An 11992-nucleotide genomic window follows, 5' to 3' on the forward strand; every position below is an offset into this window, starting at 1 on the left:
CACTGACCCTCCTGGATTTGGGGCCAATGATGGGAGGTTGGGGGTACAAGAGCCATGTCGGTGAGGGGTGTCTCAGCTGCGCCATCTGCCCATGTCCGTCAGTCCAGCTTTTCTCAAGACCTGGTGTCGGTGCCGGGCCCTCAGGCTGGCTGCTGTCCTGTGGTCTTCCCACCTTGGGGAGCCCTTCACTCTCCTACAACGCTGCGTCAGTATCAAAAGTCAATAGTCCCCATCATTTCCTGCTGCTCTGCTTCCGGGCAGTGGCCCATGACAAAGTCCTGGCTTCGGGGGCCGGCGCTAGGAACGCCCTGATAGCGGTGACCGCAGCACCACAGCAGCCGCATGAGTGGGCACAGGCTTGGTTTACGGCTCCTTGGGACCTTGCCCACACGTTATCTGCACAAAAGATGTCCTCAGAGAAAATGGCCTTGCTGGAATTTTCACATGAAGGTGTAAAGGTCACTAAGATCTAAACTTGCTCCCCTACAGAGAATCTGTTCACAGAATCCTTGTGGCCTTTCCAGGGCCCCTCACTGCCCCCCGGCCCCACCCCAGAGTGAAGCATCTGTATCTTTGCTTCCGTGGATTTTCCAGTGGATTTGCTCATGAGGGTCAGTCTCCAAAGCTCCAGCCAACCGTCAGGTCAAGGTTAACTGAAAACTCTGGAGAAGGATGCCTTTTCTGCTTCTTCTAGCTTCCAGGGTCCTGGCCCCAGGTCCCTCCTCACTGTGTCTGTGCCGTTCTGAGGCCCTTTCCATATCCTGAGCAGAGGAAGGGCTCTGGGATCATGTGATTCTGGTGTGGACACCTTTCCTGCCACCTTCACTCCTTTGGCTCCTGTGCGTGTCGCAGCTGGAGTTCAAGGAGTCTCTTTGTTACGTGGGTCTCAGCGAGCCGACCACCAGCTTCCTTCAGCAGCCATGCCCGTGGGCAGTGCGCTCAGCAGTCAGCTTGACTCCTGTGGCTCTGCTCAGGCTGCTGCCCTCCGTCCTCTGAGGTCCGGGCCTGGCCCCAGCCCCTCCCGCGGCTCTCCCCACCTCACCTCTGACCTGCAGCTTCTAGTCCCCTCCCCCACCCACACTTACTTGCCCTGGACCCTCAGGTCTTCTCAGACCTGCTCCAACCTCACTTGAAGATGGATCAATAGAAATTAAAATGAAATAGAAATCCAATCTGAAGGACTTCTCAAATCTACAAATTTATGTCTTTCACCAAATTGGGGACATTTGGGGCCATGACTTTTTCATATTTTTTTTCACCGCACCCTCCCTCTCCTCACTTCTGGGACTCCATTTACACACATATTGGACCTTTCAACACTGTCCCACTGACCACTGATGGTCTGCTCACTTTTTATCTTTTTTATCTTTGTTCCTCAGGTGGGACCGTTTCCACCAATGTGACTTCAAGTTCACGATCTCTTCTCTCATCCCTCTCTGCTGTTAAGCCTATCTATCTACTGAATTTCTTATTTCAGATATTGAACTCTACAATTCTAGAATATTCATTTGGTCGGTGATCAGCAGACTACAGCCCATGGGCTGGCCACAGGTTTCTGTAGATAAAGTTTCCTCGAAGCACAGCTGTGCCCAACCATTGCCACATGTTGAGACTTCTCGCCACGCGGCGGCAAAGCCGAGACTGGGCCCGGCAGACCGGGTGGCCCCCAAGCCTAAACAATTTGCTATCTGCCTCTTAGAGAAAAAGTTTGCCAACTCCTGTTCTTTTCTGCTACTGAGATTTACCATTTTTTAATTCATGACAAGCATGTTTTCCTTTACATCCTACAGCATAGTTACAGCAGCTCTTTTTAAACCCTTGTCTGCTAAATCCAACATCTGGATCACCTCGAGATCTCGGTTGATCTATGGGTCGCATTTCCTGTTTCTTCATATACCTGGTAATCCTGGATTGTTGCGGGACCCTGGGGCTTCTGCGTTGTAGAGACTGTATTGTGCTGTGTTCCTCTGGAGAGCACAGATCTTTGTGGTGGCTCTTGCTGGGCTCCCATTTGACCAGGAATGGACCGAAACTCCAAAGATGTCTCCCCTGTGGTGACAGGTGCTTGGGACCTGTCTCTCTCGTGTGTAATTCAAGGATCAGCCGGGAATTTGGAAAGCGTTCATGCACAGAATGTGGGCTTTGGCCTCTCACTGCCCAGCTCCTGCAGCCATTCCCATCCCTGTCCTCCGCTCTCTCGATCCAGTAAGACCACAGCTTTCTATCTGAGTTCTCACTGCTCCGCACGACCCTGCCTGGGGCCTATCTTCGGGGAAAAGCCATAAAGAACAGGGAAGTCAGAAAAACAAACGCAAAAAAGAAAACAGAGCACTGGCCTGTTGCTGCCCCTTCCTTTGAGGTCTAGAGCCCTCCGGTGTCTCTTTCCGTCTCCCTACTGTGTTAGGTGGTTGTTGCCGGGGAGAGTTGGTACAATGGGTCTACCCCACAGTGTCTGGCCCCACAGTTGTAATTGTCATAGACCCTGCTCTCAAACCTTTATTTAAGTTAGAGTCAACCGTGAAGTCCTAAGAAAGCAAAGCTTCAAGTGTGTGACCCTTTATACTCAGAGCACTTTGGAAGCAGCCTGGCACAGGAGGGTTGAGAAGGAGGGCAGAGCGCCCAGGGAGAAGGACGCGGGCGTGGACGGCCGGCTGGCACTTGCCCAGCTCTGGCACGCTGTCCGCCTGGACGCCCGTTCATGGGTTCGCTCGACAACACTCACTGCTGGTTATTACGAGTGTGCACAGTTCCACGTGCGATTATCACAGCACCTGCCGCGTGGCGGGACGGCCCTACGAGGGACGGCCTCTGGGGTGGACACCCCTGAACCCAGGATGGGGCTTTTGTTTTAAGTCAAAGTGCTGCTCTCGGTCTCTCTCCAGCTTGAAGCTGGCCTGGGCCCAGCCTTCCTTCTGTCCTCACTTCCCTTGTTCACGACGGCTCAGCGTTGAAGAGTCTGATGCTTCCTAGGACGCTATTAACAATTTTCATTTTTTAATTAAAAATTTGAGAAAGTTCGCTAGAGTTTTATAAGCCTGCAATCTTTAAAGTGTTTTGTGGTTTGCGAGCAGAGGGGCCAGTCCTGAAAGGGCCCCACTGCTCTCGAAGCTCCGCTCGGGTCCCGGAAGCAGGTGCCCCAGGGAGAGGCCGGGCTGGCTCGTCCCATAGGAACTGAGCACGCATCCGCGACACCTTTGCCGGCAGGAGGCGTGGGGTCAGCTAGGAAATGCCTGAGGACACTCTAGTCTCTTTGGCTCCTGCCCCGGGCTTGGCAGCTGGCACGTTCGCTGTAGCTCCCCCCTCGGTGCCTCGTGAGGTGACGCGGGGGTCAGACTGAGAGGTCCGCTCCCCTCCTCACGGGGGCTCAGGGCCGCCCCATCCTGAGAAAGCGCTGGAGGGCCCCACACTTGCGTGTAGAGTTAGTGCTGGGGACGCACGTGCAGGCGTGCTTGTGTGTGTGTGTCTGTGTGTCTGTGTGTGTGTCTGTGTGTGTGTCTGCGCGTCTGTGTGTGTGTGTGTGCATGTGTGTCTGTGTGTCTGCGCGTCTGTGTGCACGTCTGTGTGTGTGCATGTGTGTGTGTCTGTGCGTCTGTGTGCATGTGTGTCTGTGTCTGTGCGTCCGTGTGTCTGTGCATCTGTGTGTGTCTGTGTGTGTGTTTGTGCGTCTGTGTGCATGTGTGTGTGTCTGTGTGTGTCTGTGTGTCTGTGCGTGTGTGTGTGTCTGTGCGTCTGTGTGTGTGTCTGTGTCTGTGCGCCCGTGTGTCTGTGTGTCCGTGTGTGTGTCTGTGTGTGTGTGTGTGTGTCTGTGTGCATGTGTGTGTGTGTGTGTCTGTGTGTCTGCGCATCTGTGTGTGTGTCTGTGTGTGTTTGTGTGTCTGTGTGTCTGTGCATTTGTGCATCTGTGCATCTGTGTGCATGTGTGTGTGTCTGTGTGTCTGTGCGTTTGTGCATCTGTGCATCTGTGTGCATGTGTGTCTATGTGTTTGTGTGTGTGTCTGTGTGTCTGCGCGTCTGTGTGTCTGTGTGTGCGTGTGTGTGTCTGTGTTTGTGTGTCTGTGCGTTTGTGCATCTGTGCATCTGTGCATGTGTGTGCATGTGTGTGTGTGTCTGTGTGTGTGTCTGTGTGTGTCTGTGTGTTTGTGTGCACGTCTGTGTGTCTGTGTCTGTGCACCTGTGTGTCTGTGTGCATGTGTGTGTCTGTGTGTTTGTGTGTGTGTCTGTGCATCTGTGTCTGTGTCTGTGTGTGTGTCTGTGCGTCTGTGTGCATGTGTGTGTGTCTGTGTGTGTTTGTGTCTGTGTGTGTGTCTGTGTCTGTGTGTGTGTGTCTATGTGTGTGTCTGTGTCTGTGTGTCTGTGTCTGTGTGTGTGTTTGTGTGTCTGCATGTCTGTGTCTGTTTGTGTGTGTGTGTCTATGTGTGTGTCTGTGTGTCTGTGCGTGTGTGTGTCTGTGTGTCTGTGTGTGTTGTGTCTGTGTCTGTGTGTGTGTTTGTGTGTCTGCATGTCTGTGTCTATGTGTTTGTGTGTGTGTGTCTATGTGTGTGTCTGTGTGTCTGTGTGTGTGTTTGTGTGTCTGCGTGTACATCCGTGTGCGTGTCTGTGGTTCTGTGTGTCTGTGTGTGTGTGTCTGCGTGTCTGTGTGCGTGTCTATGTGTGTGTCTGCATGTCTGTGTGCATCTGTGTGTCTGTGTGCGTCTGTGCGTCTGTGTGTCTGTGTATCTGTGTGCGTCTGTGTGTCTGTGTGCGTCTGTGTGTCTGTGCGCGTCTGTCTGTGTGTCTGTGCGCGTCTGTGTGTCTGCGTGCCTGAGTGTGTGACATTTCAGGTCCGATCCTGACCTGCTTGGGCTCCTAAGTGGACTGGGTCCCCTGTGTACGCCCCAGGGCCCGAGGGCTTCCCTTTCTCTCTGGGAAGGTTGCCACTGCTCGGTCTGGTTACTTTGTCAAGCAGCGTTTAAGTTTCCACAGCTCGTACATGTTAAAGTAAAACCAAAGGGTTTACTGTGCTGCTGCCTTTGCGTGGACTCAGCTGAATTTTGTTGGGAGATCCTTGGAGGCGGTGGCCACGTAGGGCCTGACCCCGGGTGTCCAGCTGCGTCCAGAGGGGGCGTGACACCCGTCAGCAATGACCTTCCCAAGCCCCCGGCACTGCTCGGTCCGGGCCTGCTCCAGAAGCGGCTGGCGGGCAGGCTGGCGCCTGCTGACCTTTCACGCCAGTCCGAGGGTTTGTAATTACAAGGAAAAGCGTGTGTTCCCCCGTCGTTACCACCCTGCAGCCGGGCATTTGTGCTTAATTAGCTGTAACTCTCCCGGCCGCAGCAGTCCGCTACCTGGGGGTTTGGAAGTCACTTGATTAACGTGCCCTTGCTGGAAGGCACTGGCCACGGCAGGTGGGGGAGCCCAGGACCCCACTCCACCCCCGACCCCGGCCCCGTGGTCTGGGCTTTCTCCGCGCACTTGTCCTCCGCTGTCCTTGTGGCCCTGTCTTGTGTGTCCCGGGAGTGTGTGCCACGGGCCGTGCCTGCACGAGCACCTCAAATATTTGCTGGGCTGGAGCTGTGCCTCAGGTGTGCGGGGAGCTGCTGTGTTCCTGCAGCTTTGTCCCCGTGGCTGTTCTGCCACAGCTGGGCTGGCGTCCACACTGCACGGTTGGTGTACGTGCTGGGCCACTGGCTACCCTCTCCCCTGGCGAGCGCACAGGGAAAGCCCGTGGCCCCTCAAAGGCCCAGACACCCTCTGCCCTTCCAGCCTACAGGGTTTGGCTTCTCCCCAGCCAATGCAGTGGAATTTTGATGTGGAAGGCTGCACCACCTAATTGCTCCCCAAGGTCATGGCCACCCTCATGGCACATGGCCTTTCTCTGTGTTCGTGGCTCAGGCTCTGGGACAGGCCAGATGTGGCGGCCCCAGAGCTGTGGGTCCCAAGGAGGCGCTCTGGGCTGCTGCTCAGGTCCTTCTGTCTTTGGAGGTGAAGCCAACAAGGGTTGGGAGGGAATCGGGATCTTTCCACCCACCGTTGGAGCCCTGGTGGCCAAGCCCACCTGAGCACACGGCCCCTGCAGCGTGGACCGAGGTACTGGGGGTTCTGGTGACGGGGCCAGTGGTGAGTCGCCTGCCTCTCGGTCCCTGCTCCCCCACCCTCCCCCTTCCCAGCGGGATTGCAGCAGAGGCAGGGTCGCGGGCTGTGGATGGAGATCCGTGGCCTCCGCCCCGCGCCGGTGACTTCCACAGTGACCTGATGATGTGCACCAACCACGGGAAGGAAGGGTCTGTCCACGGTGACTTGCCCTACCTGGGAGCTGGTGTCCATCCAGGTTTCCGGCCAGCGACAGGAGCCAGACGCCACAGGGCACCTCCAGCAGGAACTCGGCTCACCGGCTCCTAAAATGCCCATTATACACTTAATGGCGGAACCACCAGCAAATTGCCACTTAGAATCCATCAAGTCTTCCATTTAATCAGCTCATTACAACGCAGCTGCCATCTGGAAGGGTCACGGCTGATGGGGAGAGCTGCCTGTGGGCCTGACCAGTCTCTGGCTGGCCGGACCTGCTCGTGAAGAATTCCCATCAACCAGAGACCCCAGCCACTCAACACTGTCACCTTCCCTCCTGATGGGGCTGGGTGGCAGATATGTGCAAAGCCTGGAAGGAACAGCTCCGGCTGGGAGCAAGCTGCCCACCTGACACCAGCTGATAGTCCGGAATGAGGGTCCCAAGAGGGCTCTCCCCACTGCCCACTGCCAAGCTGTCAGCCCACAGGACAAGGACAACATCCCATCCCCGTCTGTAGCTCAAGAAAAGACACATGGGCCCTATGAGACAGAAACCTGACTCAGAAAATTGCCCCACACCCATGAATGCAGAGAAAGTGAGGTCGGGCGCCAACAGGACAGAGAAGCACCTGCAGCTGTGCTGATGTCCTAAGAAGAAGGGGGAGGACCCCACCAGAATAAAATGTGACCCAGGAAACAGAAGGGAAGTCCCCACAGCTTTACATCCCAGGAAAGGGTCAACGCAAACTCACTTAGACGCTCCAGGGAGGACCATAAACAGGGAAATGGTTAAAGAGCGTTTCGTAGGGAAACACGCAGTGTTAGCTCTGAGACATAACTGACCGAGAGCAGGAGGGGAAAGCTTAGCATGAGCGGGACTCTGGCTGGTGGGACAGGAAGGTCTGAGAGATTCCCATGGGTGTGGGGGGCCGGGGACAGGACAGTCTGGAGAATCCGCACACCGTCCGGGGGCAGCTGAAGCCGGAGGGCAGTGTCCCTTGCTGGGCAGGTGCGTGCCGCCTGGCACGTACCTGCCAGGGCCGCCTTCTGCCCCGGGGTCGAGGACCGTGCAGGACGAGAGAAGCAGCCGAGGCAGGGCGAGGGGCCGGCTGGGCGCAGGGCAGGTGGGGAGAAGCCTGCGCAGACTGAAGGGCCACCCCCAATGCTGGGGAAAGGACATCAGTGTCCTTTGCTACAAGGTCCTTGCTGCAAGGGTGTTCTCAAGGGTGAGAGAGTCCTCCCGACAGCGGCAGGAAAAACAAGCGAACACGCGCCCGTCAAGATGAGGTGAGGAAAACGAGGGCTGCTCCGTTCCCTCCTCCGTGCCCGCTCACGGCCCAAAGCAGCGTGTGTGACCCCAGGACACCAGCCGGCGGTCTGGTGCTGACACAGGCAGACGCAGGAGGATGCGAAGCAGCCGCTCGGGAGCAGAGAACGCGCCGGAAGGCCAGGCGCGCACAGAGAAGTGAGGGAATCGGGGAGCAGACGTCTGTGTGGGAGACCTTCTCTCTGCGGATGGGCAAGTCCTTCAGTGTCACAATTAGTTTTAAATATTTCCTTGGTTAAACCCAAGTTAAGTGGAATGTTAAAAAGTGTAATAGGAAACACGGAAGTACAACGGCTTATTCTAAGGCACAAAACTCCGAAGCCGTGAAACAGATCAGTAAGGTTACCACAGCCGATGTCCGCACCGCGTAAAGCTAAAAGGGGGACAGCCTACCTCGGTGCCAGGACGCTGCTCCGGGCGTGAACAGGCAGCCGTGCCCCGCCCCCGGCGAAGGCCAGCAAATGCCGGAGCAAGCGGTTCGCAGAGAAGGAAAGGTGCTCACACCTCACTCCGAATAGGACAGAGTTACACTGAATGTCCCAGCAGACACAGCTTCTCCCCTGCCTGGCCTGAGGTCGGGTGTCCGCCACGGGGGCCGCTGTGGCAGGCGCTGCTCGTCGGGTCGCAGGTGAGCTCTGGACTAAGACGCGCATGCCTCCCAGCCCTCCAGAAACGCACCCTCCTGAGACGTGTCCAGTGTCGGGACGGAGAGACGGGACCGACGTGCCTGTCCGTCCAGAGTGTGGCTGTGCCCGGATTTCTTTCTCGATGAGTCAACACCTCAAGTCGCCTCTTCCGTGGATTTTTACTTTTGAGCCAAACACCAAGTCTGAGGCCAGCTTGTCCCTCACACACCCGTTTTCCAGACTCATAAGATTTTACGGTAACGGGCTGCCACACAGGGACCCTCCTGAGGCCTGGCCTGCGGTGTCCACACAGGGTCCTCCTGTTAAAGATAAGCCAGGTCCTTGGCATCAGCGGCAAACTGACCAAACCAGGATCCCGTGTGAATCTCTGACTTGGGCAGACATTGTGGCTAAAGGCTAAATACTCAGCAACGACCTGAAGCCAGTTCCGGGGCCAAAACCTGGGCAAGGGGACTTTCTAGAGTTCAGAGGTCGTTTGGTGCCCCCAAGCCTGACCCCTACTGTGGTGCTCAGAGCTCACAAGGACACAGCATGGATTCCGTCCTCAGAGAGGCCCAGCCCACACCCCAGCAGGCACCACGCACACCGGTGCCTGCTGCTCGAAGGCCATCCCTGGAGAGGCAGTGTCATGACCCTCAAAAGGCGAGAGGAGCATCCAGGAGCTTGTCACAAGTGTGACCCTCCTGCAGCCTTGCCAGGGGGCCCACCTTATAGAAAGCAGCAGCTTGGTGGGCCATAGAGGGAGCCCCCCATGACCTGGGGCTCACCGGGAGTCATGGGGCCAGGAGAGGGCATGGAGCCCACCCCAGAGAAAGGCACCCCTGCCAGCAGCCCTGCCAAGGACAGAGATGCAGGCAAGAGCTGAGCATGACCCCAAGCGGGCCCCACCTGCAGGACTGCGACTCTGGGCAGGGACCAGGGGCTTTGTTAACACCACTCCTGGGCAGCAAGCCCACTGGGACAGAGGGAATTATAAACCCAGCCGTCTCTGGACATCAGCAAACGAACAGGGAGGCTCCGGATGGAGGGGACACGTACCCCAGCCCTCTCTGTGACAGCAGCGTGGTGGGGTCTGCAGGTAGAATGCCGAACCGTGGAGCCTGGTGTCTGCGGCAGGGCCCAGACCTGCAAGGGCTTCGGGCGCTGCCCCCTGTCTTCCCAAAGCACGGGGAGCCCCACCACCGCAGGTCCGGGGCGCTGGAGGGCACTGCCACAGCCTCGCCGGCCGCCAGCCCCGTGAGCCCGCATCGGGGGCGCCACGTGCTGCCGAGGACCGGGCTTTCGGGCCCGGTCGTGTGTGCGCGGAGCCAGGTCTGGGGTGTGCAGTCTCGGGAGCGTGCACCGTCCTGCCCACCGGTGCCCCTCCCAGGCTCCGAGAGAGCACCCTTCAGGCAGACGTGAGCCTGGACACCCCAGTGAGGTCAAACCCTCCGGATGTTTTCCTGCTGACCAGCTGGGGCGGCCCCGAGGGTTTCCAGGGAACCTGCCCGACGTCATTCTGGGCAGCCACCACCTTGTGCCCTTTGTCACACGTGCCCCTGCATGGTTTGGTAAGCGTCAGTCACGCGGCAATGTCAAGGTGCTGGCCTCCCTCTGCGGGCCTCTCCCTCTGCGGGCCTCTTCCTCTGCGGGCCTCTGCTGCAGGGGAGCAGGGATGCTGCCTTCACCTGAGCAGTGTGTGAGGGTACAGGAGAGCCAGAGAGCCTTCAGGGCGTGTGGGGGGCAGGAACCCCCCACAGATGCTCAGATCCCAGAAGCATTAGCCAGTTCTGCCCCCACAAGCGGAGACCCGGTCCTTCCCAGGGCACGGTGACCAAGCTGGTCGGTGACACCGCAGTGCACCGAGAAGGGCCCGTGTGTGCACCTGCTGCTCAGCCAGACTTGGGGGGCCACACAGGAGGGAGGGACTGTGCCTCGGGAGTCTCCCCCAGAGCCAGCATCTGACCCCCATGATGACCCCGTCATCAAACCGGCCAGGGAGGGAGAGCCGGGCTCGGGGCAGGCAACCTGGTGGGAAGGGTGGGTGGCACCAGAACCCCCACCCCGGGCCCAGAAGGCCAGCCCCCCTGGGCACTCCAGCCCCCCAAGACGGGACGGGGTCAGCAGGGGCAGCCTGCTTGGCACAGAGCTGAGGTCTTGGCACCTCAGAAGACAGCTGTCCTCTGAATTTCCAGGAAGTCCTCTCAATAAAGAGAGCCTCAGTGAATGAAAGAGAGTTATCTGGAACATGGCTGAGGCCACGGGAGCCAGCCTGTCCGGTCAACATTCCAACTGTTTTGAAGTCAGGCTTAACAGGAGAAATGGGCCCCGATAGTTCTGTGAGGCTGCCTCCCTCACCCCAGGGGACCAGCTGTCAGCAGGGGGATGCTGGGGCCCACTGCTCCCCACCCCTGCAAGCTCGAATAGGGGCAGTGAAGCCAGTGCCTGTGGGGGAGCCCTGAGACCCTGGCCTCAGAAGGCACTGTTCCTGGGGAGCTGTGACCTGCAGAGGGCCAGGAAGTGGGGACGGTCCCTCCAAGGCCGATCCAAGCAGCGGGGCTTCTAGCAGGGCGCCAGCACCTTGAGACTCACTGGGTCAGCTTAGGCCAGACGCGGCATGGAGGGGTGAGGGATGCAGGGGCTATCCCCGCTCAGAGCGCTGGAGCGGGCCACGTGGGGGCTGCGGGTGCCCTGCGCTCCGCCCACCCAGCTCGGGCGTCCTGTCCTCAGGACCTGGAGCTGCCCCTCCGGCCTGGCTCTATCACAGGCGGCTCTACCTGCTCCCAAACCCACCTCCTCACCAGCCTCACCGGCTGCCCGTGGAAGCAGAGGGGCTAGTCCCCCTGCGGGAGACAAGGAGACCCCGAGGCAGCTATCCTGGGAGCCAGGACCGCGTGAGTGGGACCAGACCCAGATGTCTGTCCTGTGAGCCAGGACAGCCCCTCCCAGGCCGCTGGCCTGTGTGTCCACAGAGAGGTGGCGGGCTCGGCCCCTCCCGGGTGTGAGCAGAGGGAGCCCAGGAGGTGGGTCCCAGCATCACCAGTACAGCCCACCAGCCCCGTCTGCCTGAGCACCCTCTGCGTTCCCAGAAGGGAGCGGCCTGCAGTAGCCCTGGACCAGCCCACTCCCACCGGCAGCTGCCCGGCTCAGAGGGGTCCCAGCACACTGACCACCCTCTGCCCCTCCCCCACAGGCTTCCATCTGTCGCACAAGGTCACCAGCGTCGTCCCCGAAAGCGCGCTGCTCATCGTGCTGGGCCTGGTGCTGGGCGGCATCGTCTGGGCAGCTGACCACATCGCCTCCTTCACGCTGACGCCCACCGTCTTCTTCTTCTACCTGCTGCCCCCCATCGTGCTGGACGCCGGCTACTTCATGCCCAACCGGCTCTTCTTCGGAAACCTGGGCACCATCCTGCTGTATGCCGTCATCGGCACCGTGTGGAACGCGGCCACCACTGGACTGTCCCTCTACGGCGTCTTCCTCAGTGGCCTGATGGGTGAGCAGGCATGGCGTCCACGGGGGTGTCCTCGGAGCGGGGGATCCTTGGGATGAGGTCATCCTCGGGGTGGAGTCATCCTCGGGGTGACATCATCCTTGGGGCAGGATCCTCAGGGTGGAGTTTGGGGATGAGGTCCCGGCTGGGGTCCTCGGGTGGGGTCCTCGGGGCAAGGTCCTGGGTGGGGTCCTCGGGATGGAGTCCTTGGGAGAGGTCCTGGGGGATGTTCGGGGGGGGGGTCCTCGGATGAGGTCCTAGGGGGTGTTCTCGGGGTGG

At 58.8% G+C, this 11992-nt stretch overlaps 1 protein-coding gene across 3 annotated transcripts in view; it reads left to right on the top strand.

Moving 5' to 3' along the window:
• Positions 1-11992, top strand: part of SLC9A3 (solute carrier family 9 member A3) — a 45504-nt gene that overhangs the window by 16575 nt on the left and 16937 nt on the right. For all 3 annotated transcript variants that reach the window (XM_034657117.1, XM_034657118.1, XM_034657116.1), the window contains exon 2: positions 11414-11716. In XM_034657117.1, coding sequence (XP_034513008.1) covers positions 11414-11716 — 303 coding nt within the window. The remainder of the gene's footprint in view (positions 1-11413; positions 11717-11992) is intronic.

The sequence above is a fragment of the Ailuropoda melanoleuca genome, chromosome 3 (assembly GCF_002007445.2).
Source record: "Ailuropoda melanoleuca isolate Jingjing chromosome 3, ASM200744v2, whole genome shotgun sequence".
NCBI lineage: Eukaryota > Metazoa > Chordata > Mammalia > Carnivora > Ursidae > Ailuropoda > Ailuropoda melanoleuca.